This window comes from Lissotriton helveticus, chromosome 1_1, assembly GCF_964261635.1.
Source record: "Lissotriton helveticus chromosome 1_1, aLisHel1.1, whole genome shotgun sequence".
Taxonomy (NCBI): domain Eukaryota; kingdom Metazoa; phylum Chordata; class Amphibia; order Caudata; family Salamandridae; genus Lissotriton; species Lissotriton helveticus.
The window spans coordinates 1833424361-1833445687 of NC_136057.1; the positions used below are offsets into that span (position 1 = coordinate 1833424361).

At 43.0% G+C, this 21327-nt stretch overlaps 1 protein-coding gene across 2 annotated transcripts in view; it reads right to left on the reverse strand.

The window, feature by feature from the left end:
- Positions 1-990: 990 nt before the first annotated feature.
- The window catches only part of ADAT3 (adenosine deaminase tRNA specific 3), a 41279-nt gene continuing 20942 nt past the window's right edge, over positions 991-21327 (reverse strand). The window contains exons 1-2 of one of the 2 annotated variants that reach the window (XM_078641179.1): positions 20372-20438; positions 991-2920 (exon numbers count right to left, since the gene is read on the reverse strand). In XM_078641179.1, coding sequence (XP_078497305.1) covers positions 1818-2915 — 1098 coding nt within the window. In that variant the 5' untranslated portion in view covers positions 2916-2920; positions 20372-20438 and the 3' untranslated portion in view covers positions 991-1817. Of the gene's footprint in view, positions 2921-20371; positions 20439-21327 lie in introns of those variants that run through there. The other variant, XM_078641176.1, reaches the window with a different exon arrangement.

Genomic DNA, 21327 nt, shown 5'->3' on the forward strand with positions numbered 1-21327 from the left:
TTTACTGAACTCAGTTTCCTGTTATAGTCTACCCTACTTAGGTATGTACTCTACTGCACCAGTATGCTACAGCAGCTACCCTTTCACTGGAGTGTAAACTCAAATGCAACCAGTCTATTCTGGAGTGCAGTGCCATAATTTATATACTCCCCTGCTACAATTCAACGTATTGGGCAGTGTACTTTACTGAACTCAGTCGCTTGTTACCTCCCACACACATGTATACCAGCTGCATATTGAATTAAGTCACCTGCTACAGTGCACAGCACTCTTCTGCACCCAATCTTCTGTTAGAGTACAGCCATTGGGATGTAGTCTATACTGCCCCCATTCTCTGGCTAGTTGACCCGCTGCCATGTATACTCATTTGCGCCGAATCTCCTGCTACAGGTCCTTGCCCATCAACATGCATCTTCTGTCGCACCCAGTCTTCTTCTATATAACTGCCATCCCCCAGTAGTGTAGATATTCTACTGTGCCGAGTCTCCTGCTAAACCCCCACACCCCACTGCCAGTACCACCATCCCCCCACTAGTGTCTATACTCTATTGCAAACATTCTTCACAGGCGTGCATAATACTGCACCCAATCTCTAGCTGCAGCCCCCTTCCATTACTGATATGTATAACCACCAATGAATGCACCAAGTCTCCTCGTACAGTCCCCCTTAATTTTCATGTATACACTACTTCAGCCAAGCTCCTTCTACATTGCATCTCACGGATTCAACTTCTAGTGTACTTTGTAGACCCAGTATCCTTCTATATGCTGTTCTAGTGGTGTGTGAATATTCTACAGCAGTTCACTAACCCAGGTTCTTAGTGCAGTCTATTGCACTGACATAAGTGTGGTACAGCGCAGCAGCACAGTCTGCCCCATGAAAGAATCCTTGCAATATTCCGTATGAAGTAAAACACTAGACTCCAACATCTATATCGGACTGCGCGCAGCCAAGAACATTGTGTAAATAAATAAATAAGTGACCCAAACTGTGTTTGTAGAAAGATTTACTGCACAACAGGGCTTCAAAAAAAGAAGTGAGTCACAGTCCATGTGCGATGTGGGAATAAAGAACAGTGGGATATCCTAAGGGAGCTAACGGATTTGGTTGCAGATCCCAGTTTGCTGTACAGGAGGAACTTTGATTTCTTGCCTATAGCTCTTCCCAATGAAGTAAAGCAAGATCTTCTGCACTTGTTCTCACGGGAGAAATCCTGTAATGCTTTCACCAGCTTCTCGAGTAGAAGTTGTGGGATCTGTCTTGTAATTCCTTATCAAGTGGAAGGGTGAGGTAATGTGAACATTGTTACTCATACTGCAGAAAGCAACAACACAATTTAACCCCTTGCATGCTGATGACGGCCCCCAGCCGTCATGCACTACAGTGCTCGTGTGCTGATGACGGCTGGGGGCCGTCATGACCGCACCTGCGCTGAAATCTTCAGCACAGGAGCAGAATCGTGGCAGCATGGAAGGGTTTAAAGCGTGGACAGGATTTAAGTCTTGGTTGCGGATCCATTCCAAGCTTAGCCTCAAGATCATTAATGAAGCTATCGTACAAGGTGAATGGTAAAATTCTGTGATATCGTTTCTTGCTTAGGAATCTCAAGATGTAGTACGAGGTGCCTGCTCTAGGACTCTCCCCATTATTCAAGTTCCAGGTAAGAGTTAAATCCTTGTTATGTCTTAATGTCAATTCAAAGTTAGATTTAATTTCTCTGTCATCTCATCCAAGAGAAAGGATGGTGATATCCAAGCATTGGCCAGTGGAACACCGGAAGAATTTGCTTATTGTGTCACCTCAGCCCAGGCAGACGTTATGAAACCAGCTGACAATCATTTCCAAGCTCTCTGCACTGGTCTTCCAGGATCCCTCGGAAAACATCAAAGTGATGGTTCAAGTCCTTCCTGGAATGGATTCGATACTTTGATCCAAGAGCTCCATCGGGTGATGGAGCACCATAAAAGACCCGCTGGATCCTTGAATGTAGTAGCGCCATAGCACACATGGTACATGGCTCCCGGGTAACATACAAATCAAAGCCTGTGCATATATAAGGAAGCCCCTCTGAAGTGTGCTGGAGACCATTGGGAGAATTTACTGGCTCTATCTTTGTGCATTCATTGTCATTAGGTGATATAGAGAATTTACAATCTGGGTAAACATCATAGCTGTACACCCCTCCACCTTGTGCATGAGACACCAAATCAATTCCCACTATGGACGCATGCAACAGGGGGTTACACCCTTGTCTACAGTCATGTCCCACAGCAATCACTTCCCCAGTGCTCGAGTTGACAACAACGGCCCCCACTGCCTTCATACCTATTGCTGCCCCGCTTCTTGCGGCCTGTATGGCCTGCTCCATGTACTTCTGCATCCTGCTTTTCTCCTCTCGGGAGAATAGCTGTCCATCAAGGGCCTTGGTCACATGCTTATTTTCATGAAAAGATGTAGGCCAGTGAGAAGTGGATTCTCTAAACTGAGGCCTAGTCAGTGGAGGCCTGGCAGGCACATGCACAACAAAGGGCTCACCAAGACTACAGCAATCCACTTTAATATTAGGAAGAAGTTCAGGCAAGAGCAGAGCACTTTCGTCTTTCTGCAAGGGGCTTGCAAGGCATATTAATATTTCTAGATCATGTTGGCGAGGCTCCTCTTTACAAGCACGCACCCTCTTTAGGTGTTGAAGTCCAGGCAGTGGATGGATGGCTGACACCTCCTTTACCAGGCGGGAGGTTTCTTTCTTGCAAAGAATTGGAGCTGCATAGGCTGGGAGAAGCTCCACACCTTGGCATTCCTCCTCTGAAAGCACTGGCAGGATCTTCCAAGAGAAGCACCCTGAATCAGATGATCTCCGCCGTTTGCATCTTGGCCCTGTTGGAACATATTCATCGTCTTGGGAAGGTGGCATCTTGTCTGCAAATAAGAGAGGAAAAGCACACAGAAAAGTGATGAAACTCAGAACTGGCAACACAGATAAAGCACTGATTACAGATTATACACCTTGTTCCTAGAATATAAATAATTTATCAACATGCAGACCTTAAAACCCTCTGAAATCAAATTATGTGGATGTGCACACTATGACTGACATGGGCACTTAATCTAGGCATCTGTCCAAATTCACACTAGTTCATGTCTTCCATTTCTTTCCTATCAGCTCTCCAAAGTATTTTATTAAAGACCCTCTTTCGTCATAGACCGGACGGTAGGCCCTTCATTAGTTCCGTATTAATGCCCATATTTTTTGTAAACTCTGTTCTGGGTAGTTTTCCTCGCCAAGTGTACCATGTGCACGTACACTCTCCATTCATCTAACACCGTGCAAGGTACTACCAAGAGCGGGTATGAAAGAGTAAATAAAACATGCATACAAATACCTTCCTGTGGACCAAATTTCAACAAAAGGAGGTGCACCAAACAAAGTACATTTCAGTCCATTTGTATTGTCTTTGTTTTCATCTTTATTTTAACATCCACAAGTGATCCTAAAAGCAGCTTATGGATCATTTCGCTCTTCGTTTTGTCTAATGCAGCCCCCCTGTACTCTTACAGTGCACCTTTCTATCCTAGCCCCCTAAAACAGGAAGTGATTTAGGAGAGAGGGTAGTTGTTACGTCTGTACCCAAGCCTGAGATGCAGTTATGTGAAGCAGAAGGAAAACGTTTTTTCCAGTTTGCTACTGGATTTGGCTTAGGCAGAAACATTTTAAGCATTTAAAAAAAATATATTATTATTAAAGTATTAGATACACAAAGTAGGAAACAGACAATGATACAGGTCCGGTCCCCAAACGCGTACTAACCTCTTCCACCTAAATGGGCAATACTGCACATGCAAACATTGCCTGAACATTTACATGCAGATCCTCTTACAGAAGGTGGCAGTCTTTCAAAATATGCGTGAGCACAAGTAACATTGTCTGCGTAAAAGAAAGTATCAGCTCTTATATAAACAAGAATGCCATCACAGATGTCAGAAATGCTCTCACCGAGCAGGGAGATGCTCACATCTCCGCTGTCACCCTAAACCTAATTGTTTTTCAATCAAAACAACAAATGCTCGCGTTTCCATTGGCTGTGACTTCCACGTGGGAGGACGGGAGAGGCAGATACACTGGAGTTACGGGCATGTGGGAAGGTCGACACATAACATTCCTATCTATCTATGTTCCTCCAGGGCTACAAGGTACGACATTTGCCGATTTGGGGGCAGTCCTACTCACTGTCCATGAGGGACTTTTAATCCTGGGAGGCGAATTTAACGCAGTCGTCTCAGGTATGGTGGACAGACATCCCCCACGGGAGACCGGGTGGAGCGATGGCTACCGGATTTCGTGGATGCAATGGGCCTGGTTGATAGTTGGAGGTTGCTTCACCCGGATCAAAAGCAGTATACATTCCACTCGGGGCACACCACAGTCTCTCGCGACTGGACTACTGTCTAGTCCCCGCCGCACAAACATACTACATAACAGACGTCACCCACTTAGCCAGAGGCATCTCAGATTACTCTCCGCTGTGGGTCCACATAGTTGTAACTCAGTGCACTGCAGGGAGGGTGGTCCCCATCAATCCTTGGTATCTGCGTAATCCCAAAATTCACAAACACCTCATTGCAACGTTAGATGACCACTTCACCGATAATGTGGGGTCGGTATCCTCTTCCCAGTCCCTGTGGGAGGTCTTCAAAACTGTTGTCAGGGGTCAGGCTCTGTCTTTGATAGCAGGCTCTAAAAGGGAGAAGCAGAGGGAGGTGGTGAAGCTGGAGACTGAAATCAGTAGGTTGGAGGGAGAGTTGGAATCTGGGGCAACGCAGGCCAAACTTCATTTGTTGAGCCTGAAACAACAGGACTACAAGGAGCTGGTCACTGATAGGGCTAAGGCTCTTAATAGGGAACAACAGCGCAGGCTCTATGACCTAGGAGAGAAGGCTGGGAAGCTTATTGCATGGCTGGACAAGAGAGAATGGGCAAGCCGTCTTGTCCCGGAGCTCCTAACAGGAGGAGAGGTATCGCTTACGAACCGCAGGACATAGTGGATACGTTTGCAGACCACTTTCAGACAGTTTACACATCGGTCTCCCCTCACTCAGAAACTGACTCACAGGTATTACTCCGTGACATTCAACTCCCATGTCTTTCCCCTGAAGATCGTGATTATATGGATAGCCCACTAGCAGCGGACGAGATTGCCCAAGCAATCTGTTCATTAAATTCTGGTACGGCGCTAGGCCCCAATGGGCTTCCTATCGAACTCTACAAACTCAAACCGGACAAACTAGCACCTTATCTGAAAGCTATGTTTGTGGAATCTAGAGACAAAGGGATATTACCCAGGGAACAGAGAGTTGCTACTGTGGTCTTGATTCATAAGGAAGGCAAGACTAAAACACACTGTACCTCGTACGGACCTATCTCTCTCTTGAATGCTGAACCGAAGATCCTAGCCACGCTCCTAGCAAATAGACTGGTGAAAGTGATCAGCAACCTGGTGCACCCCGATCAATCGGGCTTTATGCCCCACAGGAATACAGCCCTTAACTTGCATAGACTGCACGGGGTGATAGACAGAGTCCACACTCGGCGGGAGCCAGCCATAACGGCATCGCTTGACGCAACAATGGCCTTCGACACGATTGAATGGCTTTATCTGTGGGCTGTTCTGGCCAAATTTGGGTTTGGTCCCGAATTCATCAGGTGGGTGCGGCTATTGTACTCGGAACCACTCGCCCAAGTAGTGGTAAACAACAGAGTCTCTACTCCGTTCTTGCTTGGTCGGGGCACCAGTCAGGGTTGCCCGCTGTCCCACCTTCTCTTTTCTCTGGCGCTGGAGCCTCTTGCCTGGATACGTTGGGAACCAATGTTCAGGGGCATGCGGTGGTCCCACGGATGGGAGGATCGCATATCTCTCTATGCAGATGATATTATGCCTTACCTGACCTCCCCCCGTAGATCTCTTATTGTGGTCCTCAATGTCCTGGCCTCTTTTGGCAAATATTCTCGATCAATTGGGAGAAATCCTTACTGTTTGTTTGGAGGGGAGACCCCCCTATCCCTCCATGAAACTGCCCTATACAGGTCAACACGGAAGGGTTCAGGTATCTGGGAGTCTTCATCTCTCTGGATCCCTCGGTTAGGTATGCCTGGAATCTCCCCCCCGCCAACACCCCCTCGCAAAGGCTCAAGAGTGATATCGCCAACTGGAGGAAGCTTCCTCTTTCGTTGCTAGGTAGGGCATCCCTCTTTAAAATTATGGCTCTGCCTCGTTTTCTCTATGCCTTGCAGAATACCTTGGATGTTTTGCCAGCTGGCTATTTCCGTGAGATTGAGCAGAGTCTACTAGGGGATGGCAGGCCCGAATAGCTCTGAATAAACTAACACTTAGTTGGTATGATGGGGGTATTAGTCTCCCGGATATCGAAGATACTATTGGGCCTCTCAGCTGGCCGAGATTAACCACGGTACATATGGTCGAGTCGATGACCCCGGATATGCCATGGATAGGTGGCTTCTCCCCGGGGGTAGGTATAGCAGGGCCCTGTATTACCGACTGAAGAAACTGGCATTAACAGGGCCAACAAAACATGCAGTTCAGATTTGGCACAACGCCACGGGTTCCCTGGGTTGGAGAGACAAATTGACCATGGCCACCCCGCTCTGGGACTCCGATATACTCGGTAAGCTCTGGAGGACAAAAGGTTTCGACAAGTGGGACCTTATAGGTATCTCCACTGTCAGGGATATCATGGGGAAGGGGAGGATTAAATCCTTAGAGGAAATGCAGGAGGAATATGAACTAACAAATGCTGAATACTTCTGCTATGTGCAAGTCCGGCACTCGCTTCTTTCAACATTGCCCGGGGGGTGGAGCCCCTAGAGGCTTCATCTTTGGAGGATAGAATACTCGATGGCCACCTTCCCGAAAAAAACGATCTCCTTAATATATAAAAAAAGAATTAATCACAAAGCAGATCCCCTTGAGGCGTTGAGGGACAAATGGGTACAAAATGGGGTAAAGATGGATGACGAAGATTGGCAGACTTCAGTGTCAGCCCCAAGGCAAGTTGCCATCCCAGCTCGCCTGAAATTAGTCCAGCTTAAGATTCTACATAGGATTTACATTATGGGACCCCGACAGGTACGCATGGGATTGTCGGACACGGGGCTATGCAAACAACAATGTGGTCTCGCATGTACCTTTATGCATATCATCTGGGAGTGCTCACACTTTACCACTTACAGGCCCAAAATACATGACACACTACATAAGGTATTGGGGGTCTCCCTGACACCAGAGGCCAGGAGGTGCCTCTTGAATATTTGGGAGCCCACTGAAACACCTCACAGACGCAATGGGCCACTCTGGGGTCCATGTTAGCCAAAAGGAATATAGCCCAATTGTGGGGAGCAGAGCAACCTCCCACCCTGGAAGCGTGGGAAAACAATTTAGATTGGTGTATGTTTAGGGAGAAAACAACATACCTTGCGAGGGGATGCCCTCGAAAGTGGTCACTGGTCTGGGGGCCCTGGAATAGCCATAGAGGAGAAATTTGTATGCCACCCAGAAATGCCGTTCTAGAAGACCCCCCCCCTCCCCGTGAAGTACCTATTCACTTGTATGTATTGATTATCCTGTGACACCCTGATGTAGAATTTGCAACTTTGAATGAACCTCTGTACTGTGTCTATCTGCTGGTGTTTTATTACAATAAAAAGAATTTAAAAAAACAAATGCTTATGTATCGAAAGCATAGCACAAGGCTGCTACCTACTTTCTTACACAATTACAAAAACGCTACCACATTTTTAACGATTCAAAACATAATTTACAAATTCATAATTTGCACAAACTGGCACAATCCCATATCGTTACTTGACTTCATTCTCCCAATAATCCTTGATTTAGTGTCTATCACTCTGCATTACCTCCATACCAATAACAGAATATCACAAACAGAATTAATTATGACATTAGAATTAGAAGACGCACCAATCTGGCCTAATTTTATGGCAGATAGTTATAGGATACATGAGCCATTGCTGCTTCTCTGATGGCCCACATGTTATTTAAAATACACATTGGCAATAAGTAATTTGGACAAAGACACTATACACACACACACACAACTGTCTTCATACCTAAATTACAGCGATTTTCCTTTTTAGTACTGCATCATGATCCCATAAATTGCAGATTAGGAAGATAGCACCGTCAGAACCAACGGTTTCCATCGTTTGTTAATGTTTTCAGGTTTGATTGTTAAATAAGACTACAATTACAATTCTGCTGGGTCACAAATGAAAGATTGCTGCCTAGCTTCCAATTTGACTTGCATGTTCAATTGTTTTAAGTTAATGAACAATTTTTTGTTTGGAAGCGCTGTAAAGAAAGGCCTCTTTTTGTATGATCACCCCCAAAGTTTTATACTGAAGCAGGCTTTTCGGCTCTGAAAGCTCACTCTGACCTTTTAACCAGATCCCAGTGTCAGTGTTCTAATCATTACAAAATGTATGTTGAATTAGAAACCCCCAATTGGCATAAGCTGACTTACCTATAAGTTCCAGTATATGGTATCCAGAGCATGTAAGTTAGTGTCCGCCCATGACTGCAGGACAGATTTTGCCACCCTGGATGTGGCAAAGTCAAAAGGGTTCCCAGCATGCCACTGCAGCCTGCAAGAGCAGTTTTAAAACTGCTAGTTCGAATTTGTAATTTAAACCAATGGCAAAGCCCCCACCCCTTTCTTCCCTTTACAATATATGTGAGTCTCCATTAAGGAAGACCTATCGAGCCCTAAGGCAGGGAGCTGTATATTATCAAGGACATATACTTTAACGTGTTCTAACTGCAATAACTCCCAAATTGCCATTTTTGCTGTAGTAAAGTTAGCAGCCTCATTGGCTAGTACAGAGATACTGGCTGACCTCTCAGTCCGGCTAACTTGTGAATAGGACTGCTAAAGTGGGAACTTCAAGGTATCAAATTAATAATTGCATGAAACCCAACTTGATGCCCAAGTCTAATTTAATGTCACTTTTGGGGAAAGGCATCTTTTAGAAAGTTGCCACTCTGCTGCCCAGTTTATCTGGTGGCCTTCACTGTTGCTGCCTTCTGCCCTCCCAGAGAGTAGTTTGAATGACTCCCAGGCTCAGGGACAATAGAGGCCTGCTGCAGAGGAAGGTGTTACCTCCCCAACTCCGGAAGCCACACGAGGTGTTGGCCCAAAAGGCAAACTTCAAAGGAGAAGCTGTCTTGTGGGCAACCGCACTCGAGAGGAGCTCCCCCTTTGTTCAGGTAGACAGGCAGACAACGGGAACAGAAAGGGGAAAACCAGTGGCAAAACCGGTTTGCATGTGGGTGTGCAGCCCACAGGTAGCCAAACCTCTAGGGTGGGCTACCACGCTCCTAACATCCAAGGGAGGGTTCAGTCATCTTGAGAGTCGGCAGAATAGTGACATCTGGGATTACTACATGTCATACATAGCTGGAAAGAATCACAGGGCAGGTGGGATCCTGGTAGGCCATTGGATAGTGACTGCATCATCCCCCAGGGCACTTTCTGGGCAGTAATATGCCACCCTGAACCTCAAATCACATCTGGACTGGAAAGAGGATGTAAAAAGGACTGCTCTGCTGCCCCTGGGGCTTGGCAAGAAAGGCTGCACCAACCGCTGGATTGCACCTGCTGCGGTTTGGGTTAGCAAAGAACTGTGCCTGTGTCACCTGGCTTGAGGAAAAGTTTCTCCTGAACCCCAGACAGAAGTTGTGACTCCAAGGGTCAGTCTGCTATTCCGTACAGGGTAAAGATTGACTACAAGGGATTTTATTTGTATATTGATTCAATTTATTTGCTAGCGTGAGTCTTGGAGTTCGTTGTCAGCAATCCAACTCAAATGTATCCATAGGATAATAGTGATATATATTAATCACACAAAAAAAAAGGGAAGAAGCACACGGGAGATTCTATTTATATGAAAATATATTGTATGTTATATGTCAGAAATCAATTCAAGGGGATACATCAAATAGTGAATAGTAAGCAAAATGTCATAAACAGATGTATAAACAAATCAACAAATTAGTTCATAACAGGACATCAGCTCCTAAACATAAAAACGAGCAACTAAGTCCATTAATGTACAAAAGTTACTCTTAAGAACATAAATTGCTTGGGAGATGATGATAAAAGTCGACGTTTCGGTCTTTGTTGCAGTTGTCTATGAGACCATCATCAGGACAATTGTGTATTGCAGAGAAAGCCCCCTGTCTAGATACAATGTGATAGTATCGACAATTAGTTTCTTGTATAAATTAAACATGATGATATCTTAAACATATAGATATTTCAAAAAGGATAACGGTGTGCGAAACACCAAAGTGGTGTTATTTAACAATCTTCAAAACATAACGTCAATTTTACCTGGCGCAAAAGACTCTTAATACATCAAATGATAAGCAAGTTGTTGCTGTTCATTCTTTAAGGTATGGCATCAATTTTTTAAGTGACTAGGCAACCCAGATCAGTATCACCACCAGCTCCCATTATACTATTTGGAAAAAACAAACTTACTTAGAAAGATTTGCTGGAGGTGGAATTGCTAAGTTCATATAGCTAATGGGTGGAAGTGAATAACCGCAGAGATCTGTCGGATAAAAAGCAAAATATTGTATAAAATTATATCGTACAAATGTCAACCGACTCATTATCAGGTCAGGAGACATCGTACCTGCAGGGTTCATGAAAACAGTGTTGATTAAATCAAGCCAGCACATAATCATTGCCGAAGCTGATAATGTCAACCATACGGCACAAGAAACATATTATTCAACTGTATCGGGATGTTAACAAAACAGATATGCTCATGTTTTGACCGACAGCCTGACTTAAAATGTACCTTAAAACCTGGAGACTGAAGTTGCGTCTTACCAGCTGTAGTATTAGAGCTTTAAGAGAAATAAGCTGCACACTCATTTCATCTCGAATGTTTACTTCTTTTGAAAATTCCCGTGTAGGAATAAATTCATGTACCAAGTTGTTTGAATATCGATATGTTGGTAAATTGATTTTTATGACAAATCAGCTAAAAATAGTTATGTTTTGAATAATGCATGCTGTTCGTCTACCAATGTTACTACATTAACCCCTTCAGTGCTGCGCGAATTTCGCTGCAGTGCTGAAGGGTTTAAAACCGTATTGGCTCATGACGGAAATGTTCCGTCATCAGCACCGGAGCACCGACGCTGATGACGGAACCGTTCCGTCATGAGCATGCAAGGGGTTAATGAATGACTCTATTTATGGGTTTGTAACTGTTCTTTTTCGGTAGTTGCAGTTATGTATTGTTTAAGATAACAATTTGGCATCAATGGACATTTCATTTCGAGACATTTTTATGTTTACAAGTATATGACAGAACCACCTGATTGTATGAATCCATTGGTTATCTTATCAATTTTCTCAGATGTTTTATGTTAAAATCATATATGCCCACAGCTACTTTTTCATAAAATATGTAATTCGGGGTGCTAAGTGACTTAGCTACCTTACATTACGGCTGTTATCACCACCATCGCCTAATATACCCATCTACTATTACCCTTGACCTTCCAAGATGGCCGCCACAATGTTGATTAGATCATTTGACAAACATGGCCAAACACTAACCATAGACAGTGCTCTTTCAGTCCGTCTTTGACTTTGTTAAGATTTGTTTTACTTCCGAGTCAGGGTCCTTAAAAGATACAGCCGCCGTCGCTTTCCACATCCCGAAAAATACTTTTTGGTTGCTGGATCGCTATCGGTGTGCTGCGGAAGCCGTTAATGTAAGTAATCTACACGCTTCCAGCCCCTCCATGACTTCACCATTATCTTGCCTTTCGGATTGCGAGGTGCATGACGCTTATGTAATTAATTCATATATTGAATTTGTCGGTCAAAACATAGAGGATATCTGTTTTGTTAACATCCCGATACAGTTGAATAATATGTTTCTTGTGCCGTACGGTTGACATTATCAGCTTCGGCAATGATTATGTGTTATCTCTATATAGATACCATGCCCGTGACACCTGACCGGCTGTTAACATGCTGCTTACAACTGTTCTTCGCCAGCTCAAAACCATCAAAATATAGGCCGCTTTGGTTTTTGTCACTGTGCTTTTTAAAAAAACCAACGAGTTGAATGAACGGGTTTTCATAAATGTGACCTGTGTTTATCGGCTGACCAGTAATCATCCCTAAGCACCTTGAATAGTGGTATGATTTAACAAGACTATAATTGCTCTTTGTAGAACGCGGTTTTCTTGCATGCGCTATGTTTCAAACATGCATTGGAGTCCTTTTTCAATAGCAAGCATGTTTCCCTTATTAGCCCTCTGCATAGTAAGTTGAGCCTTGTTATAAATATCTCCTATGCAGGAGCAATGCCACGACGACTATTTTGTATGTCACTCTAGACTCGCGGTTGTATTTAATATAACTTGGTAGTCTTGCTCCAGTCGTATCTTGACTTTTTTCTCAATTGACAAAAGAAATCTTTAGTCACTGTTTTAATTTGTTCTAAGTGTCACGGACTACTTTCCATTTGAAGAGCTCTCCTTCATTGGTGTCGGATTGCTGGCTTGATTTAATCAACACTGTTTTTAAGAACTCTGCAGGTACGATGTCTCCTAACCTGATAATGAGTCGGTTGACATTTGTACGATATAATTTTATACAATATTTTGCTTTTTATCCGGCAGATCTCTGCGGTTATTCACTTCCACCCATTAGCTATATGAACTTAGCAATTCCACCTCCATCAAATCTTTCTAAGTAAGTTTGTTTTTTCCAAGTAGTATAATGGGAGCTGGTGGTGATACTGATCTGGGTTGCCTAGTCACTTAAAAAATTGATGCCATACCTTAAAGAATGCCCAGCAACAACTTGCTTATCATTTGATGTATTAAGAGTCTTTTGCACTGGGTAAAATTGACGTTATGTTTTGAAGATTGTTAAATAACACCACTTTGGTGTTTCGCACACGGTTATCCTTTTTGAAATATCTATATGTTTAATATATCATCATGTTTAATGGATACAAGAAACTTATTGTCGATACTATCACATTGTATCTATACAGGGGGCTTTCTCTGCAATACACAATTGTCCTGATGATGGTCTCATAGACAACTGCAACAAAGACCGAAACGTCGACTTTTATCATCATCTCCCAAGCAATTTATGTTCTTAAGAGTAACTTTTGTACATTAATGGACTTAGTTGCTCGTTTTTATGTTTAGGAGCGGATGTCCTGTTATGAACTGATTTGTTGATTTGTTTATACATCTGTTTATGACATTTTGCTTACTATTCACTATTTGATGTATCCCCTTGAATTGATTTCTGACATATAAAATACAATATATTTTCATATAAATAGGATCTCCTGTGTGCTTCTTCCCTTTTTTAGGTCTCGTGACCTACAATGCACGCAAGCGCATTGAGGGATCGAGAATTCAAGTGCTCGAAATCCTCGTCAAACCAAGGGCTTCTTGCGCTGCGGTTTTCTTAGAGTTCACGTGAATCACGTGACAAAACAAGCACGCGCATTCACGGCCGCAGAGCACATCAAAGGGCTTCGCCCAGCGTGCGCTCTGCGGCTTCTCCTCCCCTAATTGAATCATGGCCGGCCGCAGGCCGGCCGTACTTTCAGTTTCCCGGCCGCCGCTCTGCATTATCAGGTACGTGTTGTTTTCACTTGTATTAGGCACTTGCATGGAAGTGCATGACGAACTACTTTATAACTAAAGCCCTCTCTGTCTACGCCTCTGTTCCTGCGTGTTTTGCTCGAATGTGGTAACGGTCTGCATTAGCACATTAAACCGATCCCTGTTTGCTATGTCAATGCTTCGTAACTGTTCGGGAACTGACATCACCTAGTAACTATGCCATACACTGCTTCATAAAATCTTTCAACGTTTTTTCAAACCGACCCCATTCATTTTTTTTTTTTTGTTTTGCTGAATTTTTTGTATAGTCGCAGAACTTGTTTTATTTGCTGCGGTGTCCGCTTTCACTTTAGCGGCGCGCTTCTTTACTTAACTAATTTGCATGCTTCACGGTCCGCTTTCAGTTAAGTGGCCACGCTTTTTTATTGTTTAATTAATTTGCAGCAGCGTCCGCTTTCACTTTAGCGGCCATGCTTGTTTATATAATTAATTTGCAGACCCCCATGTGTGCCCTTGTGCCTCCCTCTGCCCCTGTGTTAAGAAACACTGCTCTAGACCGGTTTGTCTTCCCAGCCCCCAGTGCCTGCACAACACGTGATTAATTAGCATGCTCTCCTTCCTCCCCGGAGCGCTGTCCTACACCAGTGTGGCCAGATCTAGCTGAACACACTCGCACCAGTGCCAGACACCTATGGTCACTCAGACTGACTGAGGAGTGAGTGTGTGTGTGTGTGTGTGTGTGTGTGTGTGTGTGGGTGGGTCGGGCAGGGGGATAAGCTGCTGCTGAACAGGAAATGTCGGACTGAATCGCAACACATGTAACAGAAATAATCTGTGTGAAGTAAAGTCAATGGAAAGTTCCCGCAGTATGTTGTGAATTTGTAAGCATTGTGTGTACATACTCCTTCGAACTCTGTGGCCGGTCTTGTATGTCGGAGATCGTGGCTGCAGATAACCGGTCTCCATAGAAAGTCTTGTTTTCAAGCTGCGCAGGTGATGGGCACTGACTAACTGCGTCCTATTCCTTGTACCTTTTTACCTCATCTTGCTCGCCACTTTCCTTCTCATCCTGCCCCCACCTCTTCTTTTGCCTCTCCTTCCCACCCTGCCGCGCGCCGCGTCCTCCATAATCCCTTTCCCTCATATGTCGCCTCATTGTCTCTCCTATCTCTGTGTAGTGCTTTAGGGGTGGCCTGTTAAGCGCCATACAGACAACCAACGTGACATGATAGCAACTAGCGGGAAACAAGGCACCCAAGTAGCCCGTACTTAATCTTACGGTATTTTAAAAGGATACTTACTGGGCTAGAGGTGTTCTGATAGTCTACCGAAGCACGAGTCACCGTGGCTGGTAGGTTAAGAAATTGAAGAGCCATAAGACAACGATTAGTTGAGGATTACTATAATATTGCCATGCTTTAAATGGTTAACTTGTTAGCAGTTAGTCGGTTTCTGGTGGGATTTGCTAAGAGTGATGTTTTACACGGTAGTGAACTGGTGCAACACATTGCACGAGTCACCGTGGCTGGTAGGTTAAGAAATTGAAGAGCCATAAGACAACGATTAGTTGAGGATTACTATAATATTGCCATGCTTTAAATGGTTAACTTGTTAGCAGTTAGTCGGTTTCTGGTGGGATTTGCTAAGAGTGATGTTTTACACGGTAGTGAACTGGTGCAACACATTTAAATTTATGCGATTTTTCAGAATAATAATTGTAATCATTTGGCAAGAATTTATATATATATATATATATATATATATATATATATATATATATATATATATATATATATTTTAACTTTATTTATATTGTTTGGCGTTTACATACATTATTGGTCGATGTATACAGAAAAATGACATTTGGAGCTATTACAATTGCAAATAACAATGCCTTTTATTTTTATTTTCATTTTAAAAACATAAAGGGCTTTGTCATTTACAAAACCAATAGCTCCAACTTTCCTACTGCGAGACCTATTGGCAACGCCAGTGCTTGTTCTCTTTTGTGATTAATATACATCACTGTTATCCTATGGATACATTTGAGTTGGCCTTCTACTGGCTCAAAGAGGACTTCGAAGGACTTTGACTCCAGTGGCCAAAGTCACCCACCTTATCCATGGACAGAGAAATAACCCCAAGGAGACATCAACATCAACTACACAGCACCCAAAGCATCTTTCAGCATCCTGCATTCCACGCATCAGGACCACTCTAATGAAATCTATGGCAGTCTTGATGTAAAGTGTGGAACTGGACTTGAGACTGCTTTGTTGACCAGGTAACTGTCCAAATACTCCTTATTACCCCCACCCCCAACCTTCTTCCTGAAGGAATTTGCATCCCTACTCGGGCCAGAGTAGCCAAACACAACTCGTTCAAACTTTTCATAAGGTTCCAAACTTTAGGGTTACCAATGCTTGTTTGCCCTTGGGACTAAAAAGTTTAGGTTTACGTCTAATTTAGAAATCTATGTCTCTAGAACCCTCAGGTGCATTATGCTCATCTTGGTGTCTAAAAATTCATAAAAATATAATCTATTTTAAAAAATTGGTGTAGCTTGACTTTAAAATGTTGTTGTTTTATGCTTATAAATGCTTTACACTAGTTTGTATGTTTAAACCTTGATGTTCAAAGCCACAGCTACCCATGGATGAGCTAGAAGTTTTACAAACAAGTCTGACTGTACTGGGCTGATCCCGACTAGAAGTTGGTGTTGCGTGACATTCTTATTTTGCCGTTTGGTCCTATTAAATGTTTTACACTTGTTCCTTTTTTTTAAGCCTTGCTGTTCGAAGCCACAGCTAACCATGGTTGAGCTTAAAGTTTTACTAACAAGTCTGACTGGACCCAAGATGGTTTTGTGAGTGTATTACATTGTAAGGTCGCACAACCATACCATGTAGTACACCACAAGCCTCACAGGCGCCTACTTATAGCTATAGTTTCACATGCTTTGATCACAAATTTTGACAATTACAACCATCGAATTGGGAAGAAGTATTAAAAACGTGATTCTACTTTAGTTTTTTTATGGTATTCGCATGTGCTTTACACCACTGATTGTAGTACCTTAAAATAGATTAGCCTGCTACAGTCAACGTTACTATTAACCACCACTCCAAAACAATTAAATGTTGTGGAGCTGAAAGACATAAATTAAAAAGTTGTAAGAACACAATTGCTACGTCCACGATATCTGATGTTGTGAAATGTAGCTGCTCAGTATAAAAGCAACACAGTTAACTTACTAAAAAGGGCTGTTAATACTGGACCAACTGCCCTCCTTGCATGCTTAGTATTAAATCTGTTTAGACTACTGGTAGTACATATGATCCGCTTCTACACTGCTAATAAATGACCCTCTCGACTTAAAGACTGATTAACAGTAACTCACAGGATTTCTGATGATTCTACATGTCCCAGTTTAAACCTATCAAACAAACAAAAAAAACAATGTTTAAGCTCACTACAGCTGAAAACTAATAGTTTAAAAAGCTCTGATCCGAATGGCCATAAGAAGACATAGACGCAACTAGAAGAGGGACATTCATGCGTTAATTTTATTTGCTGTATACATTTTTTCAGATAAATTGTTTTTACATCCCAGGTTTACTTTAACCCTTTGGAGTTCTACAGTTACAGAGGGTGAAGATTTGTCGAGGTACCACATTGCTAGTTTGACTCATTAATCTATCCATTCATTCAATACATCTTTATTCAGCTTGAACAGCCATAAATGAATACAATAATAATAGAGATCAATAAAAACAGCCAAAAAAGAATACAGTAGTAATACAGATATCAAAAAACATCCACTGGATCAATCACAGCAGCATACAATAAATGGGTGTACAGAAATAACACATACATCATTAAAAAAAATATTTTAATTGATTCAATTACAGCAGCATGGACTGACATCATACAATAACTGGTGACACACTTAAAAGTGTCACAAGGAGAACTATTGACCATATCGCTTTCTAATGTAAAGTGTTTCTCTATGAATTATTGAAGGAAAGGATCTTGTATAGCGCATGGCTACTCAGACAGGAGTCTACCAGCGCTAGAGGAACATGTATGACAGGACTCTAAGGCACAAATAGTTGTGCAAGAGCCAGGTTTTAAGATGTTTCTTGAAAGCGGTTAGATCAGGGGGAGAGAATTCCAATCTCGACGGGCCGTGACAGAGAACCTGCAACCTCCCATCCTGTGTTTTTTATAGTTGGGGGTAAGCGGGTAGTGGAGGGAGCTGGATCTAAGTTATCTTGTTGGACAGTATTTTATGATCCAAGCTTTCACAAAGGCTGGGCAGCTCATATGCAACGCCTTAAACGTCATACAGCATACCTTGAACCTGGCTCTCAGCGCGATAGGCAACCAGTGAAGTTCCTTGGTCACCCGCGAGATGGAGCCCCCTCTGGGAAGGTGAATTATTATCAGCATGGTGGCCTGATTCTGAATTAGCTGAAGTTTGAGCAAAAGGGATTTCGTGAGGTCCAGCTAGAGAGAGCTTACGTAGCCAATTCTTGACATAATCAAGGCCATAATTACTTGGACCAGGGCCTCTCATCTGATGAACTTTCTAATCTATTTTATCCAACACAGTTTCAGGAAGCAGGCCGAGGTCACTGCACTGACCTGCTGTTTAATTGAAAGATCCTCATCAATTTGTGACAATTTGATTGCCGCCTACCTATAAAGCAAGCCCCTAAGCTGTTGTCCAAAAGAGAACAGACCTTATCCATCCTTCTGTTGTAGTTACAGGCCAGGAAACTCTTGATACCTTCTCTCCCTCCTCTTTCTCCATCCTTTCCTTCCTCTGTCCCATTGTTATCGCCTTCCTCTGCAGTTTCACCTCCCACCCTCCTCTACTCATTATACGCCCCATGTTCCTCCCTTTACTCTCTCACGTTCCCTTTCTCTCGTTTTCCCTCTTCTTTCATCTTCTCTTGATCATTCCTACCTTCCATCTTCTTCCTGTCTCTTCTGCCTTTCTTCTTTCCTCTCAGTCACTTGGATCGCTTCGCTTCAGTGCCTCCCATTTCCTCCTTCCTCTCCCATATTTCTTACCTTCCTATTGTCTCTGTCTTCCTCTCGCCTCTCACAACCCTATTCCATCTCTTTTCGAACCTCTCTTCTGTCTCAGTTCTTTTCTTTCTCAACCTCTTCCTCCTCCTTTTCTACCTCCCTATCACAAATCCTCCTTTTGCCTCTATTTCTACTTACCTGTCATACCCTCCCTTTGCTACTCCCCTTCCGTTTCTGCTTTTGTCCCTCTCTCACCTCCAATCTCACCTATGCCCCTTCTTTTTTCTATCTATTTCCCTCTCTCCTCCTTTTGTCAACCTTATCTCGCACCCCTCTCCCTACTCCCATTGCCTCCCTCGCCTCTCCGTTCTCGGTTTTTTTCTATAAAGGTACATACATAATTTGCAGTGAATGGCATGGGGTGTCTTAATGAAGAGCCTGTAATCTACAGCATGTTCAAAACTGGGCAATATGTTATGCAAAGTCACTTCTCAGTAACTTTAGTGCTAAAAGAATGAGAATAGCGAAAAGTCAACTAGCTACCGGCCATGGCCCGGGCAGTGACCAGGTGTGTGTTTCTGTCCCCTCCTTTACTGTTTTTTTTGGTCTTAAGCTGTCGGCTACGTTGTATGGGAGATTACTGCACCGGCCTCAGCCTGTGAGGATAATGCAAAATGGTGCTCGACAGCCTGTGCACGTGCGAGTCACCTGAGACTGTGTGACACTTCGGCCGCCAACATGTCTCCCTGAGTAACTTGTTTATGTTGGTCCCTCACACATCCTTCCTATTGGGCCAGTCCCACGTGGACAGAGAGATCGTTTCTGGTGCTTTTGAGCAGTTTTAAGATCTTCTTGGAGTTTCCTTGCTCAAATGGGTGTAATTTATGAAATGTATATGTTTCCCTCGTCTTCATTGCTTGATTTTGCGTGCGAAAAAGTGTCCCTCATAGTTGTGAAATGTCACTCATAACTACACTGAAATTATGAAAACATCACACATAGCAATCTGAAACCTTGGCAGCTATGCATGGCAACAGTATAATGTAACTACCATTAGTATAGCACTTACTGGCTTTCACTGCAAACTTTCCCAGTCAACAATCAATTAATGGCTAGGGATAACGATTCATCGTACATAGGAAACATAATATTTGTCATTTAAGTATATGTTCCCAAATGTTGTCATGTATCAACTGTCTCTTACTGAATAGGCATGGGCGTTTAGTAACCTACCCCAAATCAACAACCAGACAATATTTCATTTTACGGAATGTATGTAAATATATATGTAAAAATCTACATTCTTTAATGAGAATTAAGCTTGCCCACTGAAGATAACATTTCTTGTACATTTTTTTGAAATGCTGATCCTACTTCCTCTGTAAAACTGCGTATTTTTGCTTCACTATCCTGCTCACAATTCTCATTTCTATCTAGAATGTGTTACAACGAACGATGCCCAGGCAACTCAATTTAGTTCATTTTCCAATAAACTTCCCCAAAGAACGAAGTTGTACACTGTGAACGTCTTTATTGCCTTACGGAAACTTTAACATATACGAACCTCTGCAACTGCCCACTCCCTACTGCAAATAGGTTACACGTTACCCCTACTTACAAATATATCTGTAAAATCAGCCTAATCTCCGTCCGTTTTTCATGTTTCAAAGGAAGTTAGTTGTCCGTATTTTTAGCACTTCCGGGATCAAAACAACCAACCAGCTAACACTATTCTGGGAGTCATCGGCAGTAGGCGTGCTGTGCTGTTAATATGTGAGGAGGCTTATCATTGGAGCACTGACCCACCTCCGCCAATCCTTGCGCTTCGTCCGATTTTCTAAGCGCTGATTGGCTATGAAGTCTGCACATGTCCTAATCCAAGCAGTCCACCAGTCCTCCTACAGAGAGGATGTGTATCGCTCACTGGTACTGAGTTAGTTCATATATTGTGTGGTATCTCGGCTGATAGTAGTAGTTTTCCGAGACCGCCACCCGCCTTTCTTTCTTAGATGTGAGAGAGGGGCAGTGTGTAATGGGATCCCCGGTCGCTTAGAACTAGTGATGGTTGGACTTCGAATGTGTCACGGGACTTTTTCACCACAGACAGTTAGGCAGGTCCTTTTGGGAGCTGCTCAAATTCGTGTTGCTCAGGCTGGGCCGGCGTGATATCAATAAGGGGTGTTTCCCATGTCCGACAGTCAAGGAGTGATAGCTCCAGGCACAATGTATTATTGTATTGTAATTACATTTACATAATCGTCTGCCACTTTCTTAGAAATACGAGTGGTCAGGCGTTTTAAGGGGGCAATCCCATTAATACTATTATCAATACATGAGATTCTGTAATCCGCGTAATAACTCTAGTCACTGTTATAATAATAATAATAATATCTTTATTCGGTTTTTCACAAGAAAAACCATAAAAGAGCAATCGATACAATTTACGTCAAATACAGAAATTCAAATTATAAATTCCAAAGAATTACATACAAGAAGAATATGCGATGAGAAAATATACAAAAAATATTAAAATAGTAAAATTTCATCATTGTTACATTTGCAGAAAGATGTTTT